The 22,136-nt window shown below is 46.8% G+C and overlaps 1 protein-coding gene and 1 long non-coding RNA gene across 3 annotated transcripts; one reads left to right on the top strand and one right to left on the bottom strand.

The window, feature by feature from the left end:
- Positions 1-639: 639 nt before the first annotated feature.
- On the top strand, positions 640-12,129 carry LOC128900732 (uncharacterized). The gene is made up of 3 exons (XR_008463358.1): positions 640-808; positions 11,470-11,553; positions 12,024-12,129. It is a non-coding gene; the product is annotated as an uncharacterized LOC128900732 (long non-coding RNA).
- LOC128900698 (uncharacterized protein KIAA1958-like) lies at positions 940-15,603 on the bottom strand. Of its 2 annotated transcripts, none has more exons than XM_054182134.1 (3): positions 15,423-15,603; positions 6,007-7,207; positions 940-2,889 (listed from the first exon to the last, which is right to left on the bottom strand). In XM_054182134.1, exons 1-3 carry the CDS (start codon positions 15,570-15,572, stop codon positions 2,042-2,044), a joined length of 2,199 nt encoding a protein of 732 aa, XP_054038109.1. In that variant the 5' UTR covers positions 15,573-15,603; the 3' UTR covers positions 940-2,041. The 2 variants fall into 2 exon arrangements, with proteins under 2 accessions (XP_054038109.1, XP_054038110.1); XM_054182135.1 differs by lacking the exon at positions 15,423-15,603 and adding an exon at positions 7,989-8,174.
- Between the last annotated feature and the right edge of the window lie 6,533 nt (positions 15,604-22,136).

Here is a 22,136-nt window from a genome sequence, read left to right as displayed (position 1 = left end):
TGCGGGGGGGAACCTGCTCCGCCGGGCCCCGGAGCCCCGGTCCCGCCTCCACCCACCGGCCGAGCGCCGTGTCCCGGTCCCCGCCCCCGTTAATCGCCGTTTCTCGGGACGCGAAGGGGAAAGGGGGGGTGTGAGACCCCCGGGCGATCCCCGGCCTCCCCCTCCCCGCAGGATCCCGGGGGTGGGGGGGAGAAGCGAGGGCTGGGCAGGAACGGGGCAGCCCCCATCTCCCCGGGCCGGGGGCTCGCTGGCCACCCAGGGCCGCAGCGCGCTGGCCTGGCTGGACGTTCTGCCGGCCCCGAGGGCTGGAGGGTGGCCCGCTGGCGAGCCGAGAGCGCCCGGTCTCCCTCCTCGCTGAAAAAGATGTTCCTAGAAATCCTTTCCCACCGCATCCCAACACACAGGCATTGAATCGGGGGGGGGGGGGGGGGGCGTGTGCCCCTGGCAGGAGGACGGGGACGTTGCCCGCTAATTGTGCCACCTGCTTGTTAAGGCAGCAGCCTCTCATTAACGGGCTTTGGGGTGTGGGCTCAAGAGATCAGCCCAGAGGAGAGAAAAGCCTGACCCGACCGTTATCTCCAGGCGGGTGGGGGCAACCCAGCCCAGCCCAGCCGGAAGGGCTCTGCTCTGGCTCCCAGCCGGTTGCCACGGGGCTCCCAGGTGCCCACGGGGCTCCCGGGGCTGTGCAGTGACTGGGCTTCACCTTGGGCACCGGCGGGTCCTTCGTCACCGGCTGCAGCAGTCGCGATGCCATCGGTGCTCAGCAGCGCAGGGAAAGCTGGAAGATGCCCTCCAAGCATTAGATTGAGTGAGTTTGTCTTTTTTTATGGCTCTTTAAATAACTCTTTAAAAGTTACGTGGTGATGTTAAATGTTGCTCGGACAGGAGTGGTGGATCATTGGCCCCAAAGCCCTGGTTGAGAAGGTGAGAAGGGGGGGGGCTCAGTGGGTTCCCCAAAGCCCCCTTGGGGCCGGTCCTGAGGCTGAGCCGTGACGGGCTGGGACCAGGAGGGACCCGGGCACATCAGGGATCCATCACCTGCTGCTCTGGGGCCACCGGCCTCCTCCGGTCAGAACAGACAGAGCAGACAAACGGGACCGAGTGAAACGTTCTTTTATTAGGTTGTGTCGGCAACCCAACCACCAGCTCCATGGGCTGGAAGTCACCGTCTTGACTGAACAGTACTTGAACAGCTGAAAAAAGCCGACTGCGTCTCCCAAAGTGTGTTTCTGTAGCTGTATTTAGCACTCCGGGGAAAACACTTGCCACAAAACCTTTCAACGCCGTCAGCCGTTTTCAATAACTTTCGAAAACACAGTCACAACTTCTTAAATCTACAAATCTTTCACTAAGAAAAACGATGTAAACCTTGTTGAAAGCACTCCCAGGAGACAGGGGTTAGCCGCTGGCAAACGCGGCGTTTCGTGGTTCCCCTTCCAGCCTAGAACCGAGTCCTGTTACTCGTCCTTTTACAACAGGCTGATGTGCGAGGCTGAACGCCGGGACAGGTCTTGGCTCCCTAAATCCGAGCGCGGTTTAAGCTCCTTGCCGGGTTATTCAGCTACCGAGCGCCCTCCACGTTAACATTAGCTATTTTATCACGTCCTTAATAATACAGTAGAACATTAACTTGTTTTACAGTCATGAAACCCAAGATTCTCATATTTATTGAACTTGCTGAACTATCAATTCCATTAATAGAAAGAACAACGGAAGTTTTTCACTTAACCCCAAAGGCAGGTAATGCAAATGCGTTACGCGCACTTGTGCACTGAGGACTCTCCCAAACCCCTTCCTCTAAAGCTTTGCTGTGGCTCTGTCTGTTTAAATGGGAGAGAATGAGACTAATTCATTAATTAATGAGATTTAATCACCACGTGTCAATGGAATCACGAATGCAGATGTTGATGTTTTAAGGTGTAGCTGAAGAGGAAGATGTTCTCCTCGACCTATCCTAAATATTGACACTTAAACCTTTCAGAGCCTGCTCTAAAACATGCTCCTGTCAAAAAGTGGCACAGCAGGAACTCACTGGACACCTTTATTTCTTGGACTTCTTGCCAGATTCTTTGACTTGCTGGATAATAACTTTCATGATCTTTTCCATTTTGGCTTTGGTCACTGACTTCCTGCTGTACCATACCTGGTCCCAGATGGAGCACAGGGGCTTGGGTGAGAGATAAAGCGGGTCGTAGTCGTGGAGCATGTCCAGGGGCCTCCTCCTGGCGTACTCCTTGTAATCCGCCACCGGGCAGCTATCGGGGCTGTCGGGCTTGGCAAAGAGACGCGGGCCCGACTCCCCCGCGTTCAGCTCCACGCTCAGGTCATCCTTCCACTCCAGGTACTCCAGCTCCCCCTCCTCCTTTCTCAGCACCAGCTGGCCCCAGTACAGACCCTGGCTCTGACTGTGCGTGCTCGCCCCGAACCCCCTAATGGCGTTTGTGAACATGAGGTGCAAAAAGCCCTGAGGGTTCCTCTTGCTTAAAATTCCCTTCTTACGAAGGTTTTCCACATCTTCGTCTGTCAGATTCTCCAAAATACTCCACTCTCCCTCTCTCTCTTTTTGGGATAGGTGCTGTTGCTTTAGTTTCAAGGCTTCCTGAGACGCTCTGAATTCCAGCCCTTTAACCACGCTGTACTCGTAGCTGTGATCCTTGAGGTACCTCTCTATGCTGCTCTGGTAGAAGTGCAAAGAACTGGCGGAAAAATCTGTGCCGTTCCGTCTCTTTGCAGAACTGTAGAACAAGGCCAGGTAATTATCGAGGTCTTCGGGTGGCAGGTTATAGATCTCGCGCGTTTCCAAAGGGCAATGTAAAACCAGCCAGTCTTTGAAAGTTTTTATATCGCCAATGTTACGTTTTCTCTTTTTCTCACACTTCTTCAACCCATCTAAAAGATAAAACACAGCTTTGTGGGCAGCAAGAAATTACAAGGAGATCAGTGAGATAGAAGGAGATGCAGAGTAACCTTCACCTTCCTTGAAAAAGTAATTTAGAGATTATGGGACTTTCACAAACCCCTTCCTCTAGAGCTTTGCTTTGGCTCTGTCCCCTCAACACCAGCCAGCGCCAGCCTAGACACAGGCAGCACTGCCGCCTTCCCTGGCTTTCTCGCTTGGCTAGTGCATCTGCACGCTCCCATGGAGGTATAGTTAAGATATTCTTTCTTTTTGAACTATGTTTAAGTGGGAGAGCATGAGGTCCTCGTGAGCTTTAATGAGTGAAGGTCACCGTGGGGTGCGCAGGTGGAAAGCGTTGGTGCGAGCTCTGTGGGCCGGCTCCGGCAGCACTGTGGGACCCGAGGCTGGACCCGTTGTGGGGGGGCTCAGCCGGACATTGAACTTCCCCCTGGCCGGTTTTGGAGCTGACTCTGGGTGTGCTCGCAGGGACCACGCTGGTGGGACCGGCCACGTCACTGGTAGCTGCGGTCCCAAGCCTGCAGCGCCAGCTGTGCGGCCCCAGCAACCCCGCGTGGACCTGAAACGCTCTCAGCAGTTTGCAGCGACTCTGGCGCAGATTTTGTGGTGACTGGAGGGGCTGAACTCTGTGCTGTTAAAACAGAGAGTTAATGGCCTGTACGTGGATCGTGTGACCTGCCCCAGGACTAAGTAGCATCCATTTCATGTGCTGTACAAGGCATTATGCAAAATACATTTTTAAAGTGTTTGTCTTTACAAAAATCTCTTCAGAGCGAGAGAGCTCTCACTGTGAAATAAAAACAGCAACCAAAAGCTAGGGGTGGCTAGTAAGGAAGAACAAAAAGATGAGTAAAAGTGTGTTTATTTAAAAAAAAAAAAAAAAAAAAAGATTGCCAGGATTCCAGTTGGGTTCTCTCTTGAGTTGCTATGGCAATACCACATCTACCTAGTTCGATGTAGCATGAGAAATTAATGCTTTGGACTGGTGAAAAGCTCCATCTGCTCGCCTGTGACTTTTCCAGGGCTGAAGAGGGTTCTAGAGCCAACATTTAGCGATTCCCCTTCTTGCACCGAGTTATTTTGTACATGCGTCACTCATCTTAAAATGCTGTGGCTGGACTGAGGTCTACTGATGCCTGTGCCGCTGTTTGGGGTTTTTGCTTGTTTTGTTAGTGACTGATGGATGTGAAGAGGTGACTGGCTCGTAAATCAGTACGTGCTGAGGCCTCGCTTCAGCCATGAGCCATTTATCTTGGCAGGAACGGCTACTACCCAGCCATTCCCAGCTGAATTCCCAGTCTCTTCAGGTGATATATGTTGTCAATTACAAAAATAGTCAAATAATGTTCACAAAGAACAGCTGTGCCACTTCATACAGCTGTGGCTACATAAGGAACACAAATGTCTGTAACGCTGAGTTTACTCTGAATAGCAATGGTGCTTTCAGTATCCGCCCATTGTGTTACAGACAACCCCCAAAATACTATTTCAGTAATCTTTTTTCTTTAGAAGGACACTGTCCGGCCCCCTGCATTGCAGAAACCTACAGAAGGGTGTTGCTCTTTAATACTAGGGCTAATTAAGATAGGTCCTTAGTTCAGCAGAGCAATAGGTACAGCTGGCTGGGGACGGGGCAGCACGGTTACAGCCCTGCCCGCAGCTGGGAGGATTCTGGAGACGCGGTCGGGCAGCATCCTGCATCCACAGGGCAGAGCCGCAGCATCCTGCATCCGCAGGGCCCGGCCTGCCATGGACAGGGCCATGGCGCGACTGCGGGAAGAGAACAGGTTTCGGGGAATGTGAAATGGGATTCTCATACCGAGCGTGTGGAAGCGGGACACGCGCCGCTGGGGGCTGCTCCTCAGATGGAGCCAAGGCACTAAGCCACTGATGGAAAACATATACTTTTACTCTCTGAATTAAATGTTACAAATCTGCCTCAACATTTACACCTAGATACTACCAGACAAACCCATAAAACTGACTAGACGGCAGTTTACTTCGTATTAATGTCAAAAAGGACCTGCAGGCACTCAGATCATTAGAGATGCAAATTTTGTGGCTTTACTATAACATCTTTAAAAACATGGGCATTTGCATTTTAGTTTGAGGTGTTTTAATCACCAGATTACATAATATATATGTACATGGCATTAAGGCTCCAGTGTATTATACACTATCCTAAAATATGATCATTTATTAAATGAATTACATCGATTTCAGCGATGGCTTCCCCACTACTTGCAGAAGACCAGCGTAACTCTGATCCTGTCCACACGCTGTACGTCAGCGGTTCCTTCTTGTGCAGACAGCCTCAGTTTTAGAGGAGGATTAAAACAGCCGCAGGCTAGGCTTCCCAAATCTTGTCAAACAGCATACTCTTATGCTAGGGAGTCGTTTAAAATATGCTCTGTGTGTGGCTTAACCTTGGTATTGAAAGTTCCCTTGTAAGCAGGGTGTCTTGCAAGTTGACATTTGAGCAATTTTAACTCTCCAGGCTCCAGTAGGATCCCAAGAACAGTGTGTATGAAAATCTTAAAATTCTTAAAAGTACTAAAGCAATTTATTTAGCTCGTGCCATTTAATATGCAGGATTGAAACTTTGCTCCCATTGCGATCGCTGGGATTTTTGCCACTGACTTTGCAGCCAGAGTTTCAGCCGCAATTTCTCTGTTTCGCTGCTTTAAAAGTTACTTCCTCTTGTTTTCTTCTCTCCAGACCTGAGTTCCAATCTCTGGCTCCAGTTTCTCACAGGGAGTCCCTCTTAAGTACAGCCAACATATATGTGGTGATACTAAGTAAAATGAAAGACCAAAGTATTCAAACCGGGTAGGTAAGGCTGGGCCGCAGCCAAGTACACATTTGGGTACCTCAGTGAATGGCGTTATCTACTGAAGTGCTGGTTGCTTGAGGTAGGAATCCTGTTAGTCCCTTCTAGTAGGAACAAGACTGCCCCAAATCGGAGGCATTTCCTTAGGTGCTACAGTACAGATTTTGGCAGCTATGTGAACTCACCCCCCTTTAATATTTTGGGAAACAATGAATGTACCCACACCCCCCTTCAGGAAGAAAACCCCAGACTCTCTTACCTTTGCATGAAGATGCAGGTGGGTGGTCCGCGTTGCTGCTCTCTGGACTCAGTAAGGCTGAGAGATGAGGTGTGTGCCCAGATCCTGACGGTTCACTCCCCTCACCAGGGTTTTCAGTGACGTTCATGCTGAAACCTACTCCTGGTGTGCTGTGCTCAGGAGGGCTCAGCTGGAGCTCCTGCTGGACATCGACAGTGGCTTCAAACTCAAAGAATGTCACAGAGGCGGGTGACTCAAGCTGGGCCTTTGCTTCAATGTTGGAGACAGGAGCAGATCTTAAATGTTCTTTCAGTATTGCTGACCCAGAGGAATTTCTTGCTCTAGAAGTGTCGGTTATGGACCCTGCAGGATTAAGAGGACCCAGCCTCAAGAAGCTGCTGTCCAGGCTCTCTTGATTGCTGATGGGGGGTTTCAGAACGCAGGCAAGAGTCAGGGGGGCCTTTCCTGCGGGGGCGAAGCCAGATGTTTGGATGGCCGTCAGCTTGTTAAATGCCATCTTCTGACTGTGATGCGTGTGCAAATCTACCTCAGCAACTACACCTCTAACTGGTGATTCTGACAGAATATTCTGGTTGATTCTGTCTCCTTGGTTGTCTTCATCTGATATGCACTGTTCTTCATCAGAGATGATTTGTAGATCTTCGTTGCTTTCTACCTTCACCTTACGTCTGTCAGTTTTGACTTCACCACCAGATACTGACAAACGCTTCTCTGCTGCAAAGCATGGTCTCATGGATTTACTGTTTTTTCCATTTTCTCTGGGTGACGGTTCATTATGTATTACGTAGACTGTGTTGTCTGTCTGCTGAGGGACCCCTGGAGATCTCCTACATGACCCTGTGCTAACAGCATCTGCTTTAGCCCTCTCAAAAGACGGGGTCATCCTGAACCTCCTTTCCCCTAAATTACCTTCCCTTGATGAAGCCTCAGAAGACACTAACCTCCTCCTCTTTTCTCCACCTTTATTCTCTTCTCTGCTTCTGAAGTATAATTTCCCACACTGCCAGTGATACGCGTGTCCAACTCCACATATCCACAGGACAGAATTGTCCTTGCTGGGATGGCCCGTGTTCTGCACAATTTCCAAGGCTGGGATTTGATTGCATATGGTCCCGTGAGCGTGTGCCCAGGTCACGAGACTGGAGAGATCCGTGTGAAGGGAACTGGCATCGCTGCACCTTTCGCCACCGACGCTCTCATTCTGTAAAAACGTGTTGGAGATAACGTAAGTGGAAGAGGATGGGCATAGCAGTCCTGGGGACTGTTTCTAGCCCCACCTCAGTACAGCAATAAGTGCTTTTTAAGAAGAATCATTAGAGCAATCACTGATCTACAATTTGTTCATTCTTTAAAATAAATAAATAATTCTGTCCACTTTGAAGACCTGGAGGGTAATTTGGGCATGGTCCTAGAATGATGAATTTATTATAGACATAATTCATGAATAGCTATGGGCTCTGAGTCCCGACCAAGTAGCTCAGCTTAGGAATTTATCACACCTTAGCCGAGCCACAGCAGCTGTTCACGTGCGTGTTCTAAATCCCCAGCGTAACCGAGATTAACACCCGAGCAGTGACCACAGCTCATAACGGAAGGGTGACTTGCTGAAGTGTAGTGCTCTGTTCGCAAAGCTGAGTCCTGTGATCTCGGCAAGCTCGTGCCCCCGGCCAATTCTGTACTCGCTTACGGAAAATAACAAGGGAAAGTGGCAGAAATTCAGAAAACTGAATTCTCAGTTTCCCACCTCTCCACGGCCACCAGGGCTCATCCTTCTTTCATCTGTCAATGGCAGCACTACTTGCATCAGAGGGCAACTGGATACCTGAAGTTGTTTGTGGGATGCTTTTCAGAAACTAAAAAATGGACCTTGCATCCACGTATCTAAAACTTAGTTTAAAAAAATCTACAATTTTTAACGCTATAATTGGTTCTGTTAGAAACGATTGTCTATGGTATCACTTATGCTAGAAAAGAATACTCACCATGCTGCTGTTTTCTGTCTCACTGAGCCTTCTCAGGTGGAGATCAGTAAGCGACTGTTTGAATATTCTTTCTCTCTCAGAACCTAAAATAATCACCGTAAGTGTGTGTCTGTATGTGTGTATATATATATTTTAAAAAAACCCAAATCTGTCTAGCAGATGCAACTATATTTTTTTGATGCTCAGTCCAAAATAAATGCTACTGTAGAACATGTGCCTTTAGTAAGGTGAGCTCCCATTGAGCTCCAATGAACTATATATAGAAAGCTTGACTTGTGTAAATATTTGCAGGATTAGCCTTTACAGTGTACCAAAGTTAAAACAAAATATAAATATTGAAAATAGAATTTTAAAAACCAGACCCTGCAAGATGTTCCTTTCAGCACTGGCGCTGTGAACACAAGCTGTGGTTAGCAACCTTTACTTCTCCAAAGAGTGAACTGCAGAAACAGAAGTACCAGAAATAGCGAAGCTAGTTCAGATTCTGACACTAGCTGACTTGTCAAACAGTAAAAAGAAGAGGAAGTTTCCTAACTAAAGAATTCTTTGCATATATATGTAACTCATATTTACTGCGGACTAAATCTGAAATTCTCCCATCTGTTTTGACGAGTTCTATGTAGTAGTCTAGAAAGTCGTCATCATTTCCGTGTGACAGGCTAGAGAACAATCGCTCGCATAAACTCCCCGTCAGCACACGTACTGCGAGAGAGGCAAGAAGCCTTACGCTGCTATGTGACTGATACCACGTGCGTTTACAGGTCACAATGGCAGCCTTCCCTCCAGGCACCTTAGTCTATTATTAATTAAAAGCTTTGCATTTAGTGGTGGTAAAAGATGCCAGACTGAGAACACTGGATGCGGGAATCTTGTCTAAACTGGTTCTTTGAGCAGCTCTGGCCTAAATGCGTCACAGTGTCCTGGTGAGAGCAGGCCCCTGTTGGCGTTGGAGGTGAGCAGGCAGCCCAGCACCCGTCCAAGCCCCCGGGTCTCCTGCTCTGCATGCGCCTGTTCTCCAAGCAAGCTGCAGAAGACAGTAGAAGCCCATCCCGGGTGACAGATGCAGGGCTGCTCTGTAATCCGTGAATGCGGTGTTTGTCTGCAGGGATTTATTTCATGAGTATGCTAGTTAAACTGGGGGAACTGCCGTGCTGCTGAAGCCCAGCATCCACAGCAGAGGCTACGCCCGGTGCCTTTCATGCCCTACCTCCGGCTGTGCTTGTCCTCGCAGGGCAAGGAGGGACCCGGCGAGGCTGAGGAGCCCTGCCTGGAGGAAGGGACATCAGGGTGTGACTGGCCAGGCTGCCCAGGGGCAGCACCAGCCCCATGCGCAGGGCGAGGCGTGGTGGCTGCTGCAGGGCTTGGCCAGTGTCTGTGATGTGAGGTGGGTGTGGAAACCACGCGGTGGAGGGCCCTTACCCTCTCTGTCACCAGCCTGGCACCAGGACGGGGTCACCCGGGGCTCCTGAGGCCACCTGCCCTAACTCAAACCGCCTCATGGCCAGCAGGGCTGGCCTGAGGGGCCTGGGGCACCCAAAGGAGCCTGGTTGGCTATGAGTGATGGGGGTTGGACCCGTATCTGCATCCCCACCATCCTGCCACAAGGCCTCCAGAGCAGGGTGGAGACCAACCAAACGCAGACAAACCCCAGTGACTGTGGAACTGCCTCTTGGCCGAGCCCCTGCTCTGTGGAGGAACCCTCTGGCAGCGTGTTAGGGGTTTCCTGCTCTGTCCATCCCGGACCTGCAGAACCCGAGGGGTGGGGGTGGGAAACGGGCTGCTGAGCTCCAGGGCTGCAGCTGGCCGGGCACTCACCCACCACTTCATTTGAAGTGAGTGCTTTGATCTACCGATGGCAAAGCTAAACGCGCTTTGCTGGATGCAAAGTCTAAGCGAGTAAGCATGCAAAATCTTCAGGCAAAAGTTTAATTGTCCCAACCAGGAAGGGGAAGGAAGAAGAAAAAAAAAAAGGCATGAAAGTGGTGTGGGCTTCCACGCTGCGAGCACCAGGGAGCCTGCGTGAGCAGGGGTGATGACTGCAACGGCAAATACCCGTGGAACCATTACTGAGTGGTTGGTAGTTAGGCAAAGCTCAGCCCCAAGAGGAAAAGAAACAAACACAAGCAAAGCATACAAGAGGCGCCCTCTCTAACCTCAGGAGACAGGGCAGGGAACGAAATGTGCCTTTCGAAGAGAAAAGCGCGGGTGAAATGTCTGGCAGCATGGGTTGTCCTGCCCAGAGGGGTGAGCAGTGGCATCGGGGCTGCTGCCGTGTGGGGTGGAACTGCTGCACAGCAGCACAGTGCTGGAAAGCCCTTCTGCACTTACGCCAGTTATCAATCCACATGTTCCTTCTTCGGGTTTTCTAATGATAGTACAGATCATTTTAGCCCAGAATGCTTCGCTGGTTGCACATGCTAGCTTGTGAAACATGCAGAGCTAGGATTTTCAAATAATTTTCTAACTGAAATCCGCTGTTTGCTTTAAACAAAACAGTTTTAAAGCAGCAAATGCATTTTGAGCTCTTGACCTCTGTTGATCCCGGCGTTGTATAGGGTCTCCTGGCACTGTCATCCAATCAGCTAATGAGTCACAGAAAAGGGGTTTGAAAGCCACCTCAAAGGGCCATTTCAGCTGCCCTTGTTCTGCACAGAGGAAGGAGCTCTGCCCACACCTCTCCGAGAGGTTTTCCTCCAACCTGCTTCAAACTTTCCAGGGACAGGCACTCACGGCCCATTCCTGGGCCTCGGAAAGCTGAACGTAAACTTATGGGAAAGCCGTTTTTCCCCTTCTGAAGTCCAAGAGAGTTTTATCTTCAAGTTGAACCTGTGTAATTCCTCCCTAAAGGGCTGAGCTGCTCGCACAAACGGAACGGAACTTTCATGCCAGTGACTTGGTGCTTAGTGTGGGAAAAGGTAACAGAAACGGAAGCTCTGCATGGTCATAAGGCCATGAAATTACTGACTTGGTAGATGAACATCTTGATTTCTATCACAGGCGTCTTTAAATGGAATGCTTTTAGCTTTCCTTATCTCCAAGCACATGTCTTCCTTTTCCTGATCTCTCTGAAAAAAAAAATATCCTTTTTTCTCTTGATATTTAGTTCCAAATAAAGGCTCTGGTAATCAACTAAGGATTCTTCTTCAGCCCACTCCTGCTCTCATACTTACATCAATTGAGAGTACCTCCAAAGGAACTGGCAAGTGGAATGAGTCTGAATTTACAGTTACAACTGAGCGGAAAAAGATGAAATATGTATTTACCCACAAAGGCTGAACTGACATACTGCTCATCTCGTCAATTAATAAAAATCCATCTTGATCACTGCCACAGTTTTTACCTGCTTCCAAACAAACCCATGATCCCTAAGGGGGAGGGTTCTGGGGCTGGAGTTTGGGGGCTGAGTTTTGGGTTGAAACCTTGTGTCTGGTTCAGAATCTGCAGGGCTGTGAGTGATGCGGCGGTTTAATTATCTTTCCAGGAGAGCCTCCCATCTGATAATGGACACTGAATATGCAGGACCCACACCTTTGTGCAGAAAAACAGGACATTCCAAAGCTGTACGGTAAATGTTTTCTTTCATTTTTTTTTTTTTTTTAACCCATAGGGAATTTAGTGCACTAATATAATCTATAGTTAAGTGAATTCATGTTCACTAGAGGAAAAAAAGTTTTTTGAAAAAAAAAAAAAAATCTACAAGGTTTTGCTTTTTCATGAGTCTGGTCTACATAGTAAGCTTTCAAGACGTCAGCACTGTATCTGCTTATTTTACCTCTGCATGCAAGAAAATGTGGCCAAGTAATTTCAAAGAAGTCTACAGCATTTCAGTGGAGCTCTTAAAACTCAAGGCTGACTAAAAGCATTGAAATGCTTGTTCTGCTTTAAGACTTTCCTCTGTCTAGTTTGAGCCCTTGGGGAGGAAAAAACATACTCAGCACTTTCTGAAAATGACTCTCTTGTAAGGTCTGTCAAACACAGGTACCTGGAATCACCTGAGAATGTAAACATCTGAATCTTACTCTCTTTACATTTCAGTGGACTCTGTGCAGCATTATGGTATGCTGAAGGTGCTCTGAAACCCTCTGTGACACACGCAGGCTAACTAAATAAAGAACTAATTATATAGGCACTGAAAGCCCTTCAACCGCTTTGTTCCTGTCCCTCCACCCTTTAATAGTCCTAGCTATGTTTCTCTGAAGTCTTACAACATCTATTTTGTAGATTAGAAATCCGAGGCACGCACAGAGCAAGTAAATATGAGAGTTTGGCTTTTCAGCTCCAGATAAGACAGTGCAGGAAACTGGAACAATCCCAATAGGAAAACAACAGGATACAGAACAGCAGTTCTTAAACTTGACTCCTGTCCCATTCTCCCAGCTCAGACTGTGTGCTCCCACTCACTTGAGAAACACTTACTGGAGGTGGAGGGGCACCGGACGGCCGTAAAATACACATATAGAGGGGGCGTATTGCCGGAGAGCTGCCAGGAATGAAGGACACTGACGGGGGATGTGTGTCTGGGGCAGGAATGGGATGAAGCTGTACTTAAACACATCTGGTTGCAAGACAGGAGTTGAGAGCAGAGCAGAAGTAGCTCACGGCTGCCAAAAATCGTTGAGCTTGTCCCACCACTTCTTAGCAAGGGCCTTTGGGGTGGATTAATCATTTCCCAGCACATCGTTTTTCCTGTTCTCTGGGTTGTTTGTTTCTCTCCTCCCCCTCCCCTGTACAAGAGCCTTCTCAGCACCTCTTCAGCTCCTTTCCTGCTTCACCAAATCCTTCCACCCGTATCTCCTGCCCTACTGCAGAAATACAATTCCCAAGATACATCCTGCACTTGCTACAGGGTGGCATTCCTCCATTTTGAGAGATGCTCTGAGAAAATAATACCCAGCGTATCTGATGGAGGGCAGGGTCTAACTGCACACACCAGCTCTGAGCCAGAGAAGAGAGACTGCTGTTAAATATTAGCCTGCAGCACCACATTCCTTAGACAAGAGCGGTTCTGTTCAAAGAATGAGACACAATTTTTTTCATGAGTCCTAAACATCTCTTCTCTTGAGGGTCTGCATTACAGAGCTGCTGTCCTTGTAACGTAACTGCGAGTTCTAAATCAAGTCGTGTTAAAAGAGCTAATAAAAGCTGCAGCCAGCCGGCAAAGCGTTGCCTGGTCCAACAAACGGTAATCAACCACCAAAACCAGCTGTAGTAAAGGAAAAAATTAATTTAAAACCCTGCACTTCTATAAATAGGTCCTAATATTTTATTTCCTCAGGAAGAAGTGGGAAAGCTGAAATTACTACAGGGCAATTCTGTTACTTGGGCAGAAAATGGTACAAAGTTGATAATAATAGTGTTATTTACCCCGTTAACACTGCCGTTTGTGAGCAGCTTCACACTTATGGTTAGTGCCGCCAGGGGAGAGCGGGCCATTATTTTCTGTAACATTCTCTATGCAGGCTGGTTTACTTTTCCTTGGATTTTTTTTTTATTGTCAGTCCTGCGCTACAGATGACTGTATAATTATATCGGCATAGAACCTACTGTGGGAACTCACTTTGTTCCCCAGCAGCCATTTGTATTAAAATGATCTTCTTTCACTTAATTAGTGGAAGAAGATGTCTGCTGGCAAGAAGGCACTTGTAGGAGTGTTTGCTACTCTCTTAATTGCTTCTCTCACTATTTGTGGTATTTCTCATAAAGCACAAGCTTTGCCAGTCACGGGAAAACATCATCATCTCCTACTATAAAACCACTTTTAATCCTTGCAGTTTCGCGGAGTTTGACTGCAACAGGCTCAAAAATAAGCGGGGAAGGGTGCAGGACTTGGATTCTTTTGTTCCCTTTCCCCGGGACCTGCCGCCGCCGCTCGCTCCCGGCAGAGGGTGCTCAGTCCCCGCCACGCGTGGCCGCCCCCGCCCGGCCCGGAGTGGCCCAAAGCGACCTTCACTCGCCACCCCCAGCCCGCTTTGCTCGCCGCAGCCCTGCCCCGACCCCACGCTGAATAAATAGTGCTATTAATGCCAGGGTCAAGGTCCTCTCACACGTATACTTGGGGTGAAGGCGCCATCCCTGTGCACTTCCCTATTCCTGCCAAAGAACCTTTGCACCTGGAGCTCCAGAGAAAGAGAACGGCAACAATTTGGTGCGAAGCTCTCACCACAGATTTACTGACCTCTCAATGTGCCAACTTCCTAGGAAACTTGCTATCTTACTGCTAAAAATACATCATAAAAATGCTGACCGGTAACTTTGCCTTTAGCCAAATACAGAAACTTCTGCATTTGCTGTCCTTGGAGCAGGGATAAGGCTCTTACTGTATCTCACCGTTGATGGAATATTTTTTTTTATATCTCTAACAGCAAAAATCTTTTTTATATCTCTAACAGCAAAAATCAACATCCTGTTTGTGCGTTTGCTAAGGGGAAGCTGCAAATCTTATCTGTTGAATTTCATTGTCAAAGTGTTTATTGCAGTTTTATGTATTTCTGAGCAGCCTTTTAAAGTTTAACTAAAATCATAGTGTGGCGCAGGCCACTTTTTTCTACCATCTGCTAAACTAAAATGCAATGGCCCGTGCTGTGAGCTGGAGGATGCATCACCCAAAGCTTCACCCACTGAACTGCGAGTCGGGGCCAAGCGTCCATTCCCTTTTGTTTGATCTGAGCCAAAACGCTCTTTCCTTCCGCTCTGCATCAGGCGTTACCTGCCCGCAAACCAGAAGTAATGTGTTACTTCGTAACGTGCTCTGCATGAAGCCTGGTAGAAATTTGTTATTAAACAGTATTTGTGGTGAATCTGTGACTTGTAATTAGACGTAATTGTTCACAATGAGACACAGTAACCTACTTTTCTACAATACAGAACAATTTCAACCACTGACACCTCAACTCATTCCCAGGCATGAGGATTTCACCTTTTCTGAGGTGCTTTAAACCGGTGGTGACTCAGTTTGGGGGTGGATGTAGAAGTTGCTCTCGCTAGCAACAGGGAAAGAACTAGCTCTCGTTTTTACATCTCAAGTGTTTGTGAAGGTTTGTTGAGGATGGGATGGTAAATGGTTCCTGAAGGTAGAAGAAATAACTTTGTTGATAAACAAGAAACTTTCAAAGCAGGGAAAGTTCTCCCTCTGGGATTGCTTTTTCCAGTCTCCGCTGGGGTCTCTCGGCCAGATGCAGATGCCCACAGCTGGCACAGGGAGAGGACAGGGAACCCCAGGGTGCAGTGCCCATGTAAAGGAAAGGTGCTTGTCCTTCACAAAACACACCTTACCAAGCAGCACCCAAGCTTTTTGGCTGCAAATTCATCGATTCATGATACCTAACCACGCTGACAGGAAATTTGGGAGCCTTGCTGGCTTCCCACCTTTGGAGCCTTTGCTTCTATTTCATTTTCTACTATTTCCTTGTTTTGAAGTGCCGCTGTCTCCCTTACCTCCTCCAAGGACAGGCCAGATGCTTCAGGAATCCTCCCACGGAGCAGAGCTGTCTGTGGAAGGACAGGAATCTCACTGGCGCCTAGAGGACAGGGAAGCCTAGGAGAGAAGGGAGAGAGAAGGTATGAGGTATTTAGAAAAGTGATCATAAAGTAACTTGAAGATCCTCTGTGTGGGATGGAAGCAATAAGCAAAAGGCTCTGCCCTGAGCAGAGTCTGCACTCAATTTTCATAGGTTCTCAATGGCATACTTGAGGCAGGAGCAGGGATCAGCAGTATCTGGGGATGCACCAGTAAGAGGCAGTGGCTCGCAGTTTCTGTCTCCCACTTCTTGATTGCTGCATTCAGCAGGAGCTGAGAGCCTCACAGATGAAAAATACCACAAATGGATGGCATCTTGCCTCTTGGAGAGGCAGCAAAACCCAGCACTGGCACACCTAGCTGCTAATTTGGAAAAGAAAAATACACTCTGGCATAGTATCCGTAAGAGGTTGCCAGGCCTTGTCCTACAGCAGCGATAACACACTTTCCGAAGTGTGAGCAAGAGCAAACAATTAAGCCCACTCTACAGATTCAAGCAAAACTTGAGCCAATGGTGGGTTAGGATCTGGAGTTGTCTGCTGAAATTGCCCTGAGTGCAGAAAAGGCACTTCTGAAAATACACTTTGGAAACTTTCTCCAAGGCTGCAGCACAAACCCAGCCATTTCTTACTGGATCTTCCAGCAGACGCTCTCGGATGACTAAGGCATCAGTGAATGCTTCTTAGAAAATCACCGAGGCTGCTGGCTCCCTGAAGCCTCATTGGGTACCTCAAAATAGCTGTCTGTGCAGGGCTGAGCTCCTTGGAAGGCAGGTCTGGCTGTTAGAGGACTGGGACACAGCCATGGCCGTCCTGCTCTGTTTACACAAAATCCTTTTTGTTCCTTTGGTGACCACATGTGTACTTAAGTCCTCATGACAAAACTTAAGAGGGAAGAATCTTGCTAGCTGACTGCTAGCTATAGCAGAAGCAACTGGTCAGTATTAAATTATTTTATCAATAAGTGAAGTATTGGTTAGATATTTTTTTGAGCCCTGACCTTAAAGCAAGAAAATTTAGCTGAAGGCGCCCCCCTGAATTAAACTTAGCTCTGTAGGAAAACTGTTTTAGCTCATGAAAATCATCCTGTTGGCTTTAGGTACCTGCAGTACATGAATAGTGGGGAGTCAGTCAGTGACAGATCTCCAACATTTAAGATATGCCACTGGTTCTTTCCTTTCTAACTAACCTGATCGTTAGGAGTCTCTTTTGTAAATGTCGGTGCTGTGTTTTTAGCAAGAACACATCTGAATTAAATGGCTTTTAGAAAATGGCTGGTGCGTGTACAGACCAGGTAGCTGTGCATAAAACTGACAGCTCTGCAAACAAGGAGCCTTTTGTGCCCGTGTGTTTTGGTGCTTCGCGAAGGCCCCTGTGGCTGACGCAAAGCACCCCTCGCACACTGCGCTCTGTCATCACCCTCTGCATTCGCTGCCCTACTATCTGAGCATCTTACCAAATTAAATATTAAACGTTCTAAAGGATATTGTGTTTCTTTTGTTCCTTTGGCAACTGAGAGCTCGAGTGCTCTCAATTCTCCCCGAGTTCACATTTTGCAGGTTCATGTCTTAATGTTCTTTTAATGCTTAATTCAATACTCTGGAGTTCCTACTACGCACTCATGTCTGTTACACAGAAAATTTGGTGTACAATCTACTAGACAAGAAGATAAGCTATTTAATGAGCAGACATTTCTCATCAGCATCCAGACCTCAGCCTACAAAGCTGAGAAACGCTGTGGGGGAGAGGTGGATGGGCTGCACAGTGGTGGCTGGGGGACAGAAGCCCACGTTTCTTCGTGGCAGCAAGGGTCACACCAAGCCCTGCCACTGATCACAGCGCCAGTTCCTCACATTAGCCCTGGGGAGCACTCTCTTCCAGAGGCCAGCTATAACTATATAAGTACCATAACTATATAAGTAATATTTAAAAGTGGTCAGTCTGTATTAAAACAACCGTTCTATGACACTGGATGTAGGCCACCATTTCTTTTCATACACTTCCATCTAGTTTGATCAAACAAGAGCAACTCCGGTTTTTAAGACTGAAATCAGAACGTTAGATTTCTTAATATTTTCATCATCTGAAAGATAAGCAAGTCTTCATACAACAAATGCAAAACCCCTTAGCTTCGTGAGCAAGGCTTCCCCGCACTGTTTCCATTGCACAACATCCTTCAGGACCATATGGGCCAGCAAATAGAAGCCGTCCGCTGCATAATTATGGTACTGACAAACCAATTGAACCTCAGCAGCTGCCGCTGGGGAGATTTCATTCATTCCCAGTATTGCCTTTTAAACTTAAGTGGCACTGGAACAAACACATCTTTGATCCAAGTAGGAAATCATTTGGAGCTTTGTGTTTAATAGAGCTGAAGCCCTGGGAAAATGATGTCTTTATTAGCCTGTATGACAATGCGGGCCTCATGGCAGGCACACAGCGGTTTGGTGTGTCAGTCCTCTTACTTTCTCGGATGTAGATGGACATATTTGCTCTTGAATCAATGTGGAAACAAGGACTTCAATTCAGCTGCACTGGTGAAGTGCCTATAAACGGCGTGCATGACATCAAAAGGAAGTATTCGGGAAGGGAGAGAGGGAGCACAATTTTGCCAGTTCCAAAATAGAGCTGGTATGTCTCTGCGTTTCTGTCTTTGTCTTATTTTATGCCATTTTGGGGTCACTTGTTTCTACCGTATAATCAGGGTGCTGCACACTCAAATACAGAGGGATATACGTGGCCGGTATAGTGCTATATACACATTTGTACTTATGTACCTCTCCACGTGTGCATATACCTCTAGATAACAGGACACCTCTTCAAATGTTGCTGAAATTTCTACCAGTACACTTACTGATGTAATCTAATGAAAAATAGTAAAAAAACATGTGAAGAATCCAGTAAGGACACATTTTGGTGTGCTCCAGGCGTGCATATTATAACCTGCAAGGTTAGAATAAATCCTGCTCTGAATGGAAGCCTAGCGAGGAGGAGGTAGTGGTATGTTGCCAGCTGCGTGGTTGCTGTGAGGTTTTTCTCTCCTGCTATGTATTAGTTGTGATGCTACTGTATGAGCTAATCAGCGCAAGGCCTAATTGTAATTATGTTCCTCTTCCTGAATAGAGCGATACCTATTCAGACCCGAGTACATACCTGGGCATATTAACGGGGATATTCTTAAAGGACATCAGCCCTTCGTTGCGCACCACAGTATAGAAGATTGACCCCTTATACTGAGGCAAAAGTAAATATATCTTTGCAAACTTTGCAACAGGAAGCTTACTAAGAAAGCAGTAAGATCCATAAAACACTCAGTAATGATTCATGGAAAGTACCCACTAAAAATTCCTAATTCATTCACTTGAAGTAGTTCATTGACTTCGGTTTGGCAATATAGTTAAAGAAGCTGTCTGTGTTTTCTCCCTAAAAAGATAACGTTGGGAGTATATTGTAAAATACCATCTTGCTGTTGTTTTTTTTTTTAAAGTATTCCCCTGGATCCTTCAGAAACTACTTAAATGCTTCATTTCTTAGAAAGTTGCTTTACAAATACAAGTAAGAGAGTTCCCAACAAAACCACTTTATCTTATTTGCCAGTGGAGGTAATTGTAAACATTATCAATCTAAATATTACTCTTAGCTACAAACAATTATATCAACTGAGAAATGGAAGCTGGCTCACACGCAGCAAAACCCGAGGTGTTTACAGTATGAGAGCGAGCAGCTTGCAGACACACGCATCTAATGGAGAATTTCTAGATGCTCTGCGTGTCTATCTCTATCTCTTTTAGGGCCCCTTTTTGCATTTAAATGAACTGTGCTCAGACTATGAAATTCCCGTCTGGAGTCATCTAGCATCTGTGTAATATCCATTTAAAAGGCAGATGCAATGGGAGAAAACCTGAGGACAGAGGCCGTAGGTGAGGAGCTAGCGTTTCAGTGAACAATACCCAGCCTGACAGGTGAGCGATGGAGAAGCTTTAGAAATAATGCATGGGCTCCAGCTCCCCACCACAGCCCTCGGTGACAGTGCTGCTCGCCTGGTACCTGCCGTCTCATTTACCATTGATCTCTCTTACAGTGTCAGCTGCGCTGCTGGACGAATGAGTATAAGACAGCAGCGCGATAACAGACTGGGGAAAACCAGGTTACTGGTGTGCTTTTGAGAGCAACAGGCACTAGGGCTTTGTTTCTGTGAGTTATGCAGAACCCTCGAGGTTCCCGCGTGAGCGAGACCTCTGTGAAAACCTGCTTGCTGAGCCATCGAGACCCCTTAAGTGGTTTATCAGGAAACTGGCACCATCATTAGAGGGTAATAAAATAAAATCATTGTAAGGAAATGAAAGAGCATTCCAGTCCATTTCTGAGCAGATTTGTAGCAGAGAAAGCGACTGAACTGCACTAATCTTTCATTGCAAAAAATGTCCTTGAATAAAGAAAAAAAGAAATGTAGAACTGCAGCTACAGAAGAGAAATGATGTTTCTTTCCCTGCCCTAGGATAGCAGGGGGAGATGTGCTTGTAAGGACGGTTGTTTGTATAAATAAATGTTCATTCTTGGCAGTGGAATGCAAACTATGCTGAAGGGCTGGAAACAGACCACTTTGTAAAGCTGAGGCCAGAGTAAGGGAAAGATGAAGCGAGGTTGTGGGGAGGAAATTCACATTCATTTTTAGCAACTTGGAGAGTTTCTCAAGCATGTTTGACATTTTTAATTATGCTGATGTAGAGCCTATTCCAAGGACAAAAGAAGTCAGGATTACAGGATAAACAATTAGGAAATTTCATACCAGCCGGCTAGGGGTAGTGTTGCCTGTGGGTCTGGAGACTTTGCTGAAAACAGGGAATCATCTTTCATACTTTCTAGACAGATGGAATTTGAGTGTCTTGCAAAAATCTTCACCTAGGTCAGGAGACTCAGGTCGTGGTCTTACGAACTTGTACCAAAGGCGTATTTTTTGATAGCCCACATTAGACAGGAAAAAGATTAGTCTGAACCGCTGCTATTTGTCCAGGCTTTCCTGCGAGATTTCCTGAGAGGGTAGGAAACAATCTTGCTATGTTTATGTCAATTGTCTCAGAGCCTGTAACTTTACAATGGAAAATAAAACTGAAATTTCTCGTGGAGAATAAGATCAGCTCTATGGTATCAAATCACAGAGTAATGGCCTGTTTGTCTGTTTTCCATGCTCAGAACATCCTGCATCGTGACTGCAGCATCTCCCTTTACGTGTGTACCCGTGGAAAAGAGCTTAGTGTGCTTGCTCACCCACCTTCCTTTCCAAAGAATTTGCAAAAAAATGTACCTGCGTTATAGTTTCTGTGTCAAGGGTGACATATATGGCATTGGAATGGCACGAGTTTCCCATTTGTTGTTGAGCAGAACTGTTTGGGAGAAATCCCAGGGGAGTGGCTCCTTATGCGCCCCTGATCTCTTTGCTCGGAGCCCCTGCTCCGTGTGCCCAGGCGGGGGCTGCTGCTGGCGCTCCTGGGGCGAGAAGAGTGAATAGGAACCTGCATTCTCCTTGAGATAATGGAAAGTCGCAGAGGAGGTATCCAGCTTTCGGGCATGAATAAATCATTGCGGGTATGAATTATTCAGTGATCATCCCTACAACATGTGCTACATTCAGACTCAAGAGGCAGTATCCCCATTGTGTGGGTTTTCTTCCCAAACATTACAGATGTATGACAGGCTAATGAATCTAAATATTCAAATGAAATGATGGGAAACAAGATTAAAAGAATAATTTAGAAAACAGCAGTAGAAAGCTGCTTGCAAAAGTTGTGATACCTCAGGCTGGCATTACAATGACAATCTTTTAAGTCAGTGCGTTGTTGAAGCAAGCTGTCCACAACAGTTAGAGTCATAATGTGAAGTATGAATAAATAGCGGCTGAGGAAATTGGAAACACAGGTTGGAGGAAAGAGCTGGAATTATGGACACATAAACTGACCCAGTCTTCTAGTAACCTGTGCCTAACACAAAAACCAAATGCCAATATGCAATCTCGGTAGCACTTATTAAGATAATTCAGAATTTCTAGGCTCAGATAGCTGTTGTAAGATCAGTATCTTTGCCCTATGGTGCTTTTTTTACCATTCCATTTATTATGAGCTGAAAAGGATTGAATTAGGAGAAGAACTGGGTTGCAATGACTGGAAGGATGGCACTGTTAAATCTGTGTCGCTGTAATTATTTTAATTCCACAGCCCAGAATCACAGAGCCGATGGGCCAGGTAAGCAGGGGCAAGCCACGATCCCTAAGCAACACGTGCTGACAGTTTATTATCGTAGCAGGCTGCAGCGAAGAGTTGCAGTTCTGGTGTAAGTTGCAGGGGGTATAATCAAACCATAGATTAATCCACAGCACTCCAACACAGACTGGAAGGAAAAAAAAAAAAAGTCCTCTCCTCAATAGCCAGGAAATGGCTGGTTCATCCTTCACAGGAAATGAGTCACCCAAAAGCATCAGGCGAGGAGCAGCGCGACAGGGAAGTTCTGAAATAACATGGACTGATAACAACAGAAAAACGCATACAGATAGGTCTCTCATTTTGTCACAGCTCAGAAAGAAAGAAAGAAACATAAAATAGGAGCTGTTGTGATTATACTTAAAATTTTAAGTTGATA

The sequence above is a fragment of the Rissa tridactyla genome, chromosome 22 (assembly GCF_028500815.1).
Source record: "Rissa tridactyla isolate bRisTri1 chromosome 22, bRisTri1.patW.cur.20221130, whole genome shotgun sequence".
NCBI classification, from domain to species: domain Eukaryota; kingdom Metazoa; phylum Chordata; class Aves; order Charadriiformes; family Laridae; genus Rissa; species Rissa tridactyla.
Note: the sequence above shows the minus strand (reverse complement) of the source record. Positions and strands in the feature narration are given on the sequence as shown.

Bases quoted from the DNA above. Each gene is read 5' to 3' on its own strand.
- LOC128900698 (XM_054182134.1), bottom strand. From the start codon at position 15,572: ATGATCACTTTTCTAAATACCTCATACCTTCTCTCTCCCTTCTCTCCT. The intron at 7,208-15,422 runs GTAAGGGAGACA...ACGTTTTTACAG, and splicing joins CTGGCCTGTCCTTGGAGGAG to AATGAGAGCGTCGGTGGCGA. The intron at 2,890-6,006 runs GTAAGAGAGTCT...TTTATCTTTTAG, and splicing joins ACCTGCATCTTCATGCAAAG to ATGGGTTGAAGAAGTGTGAG.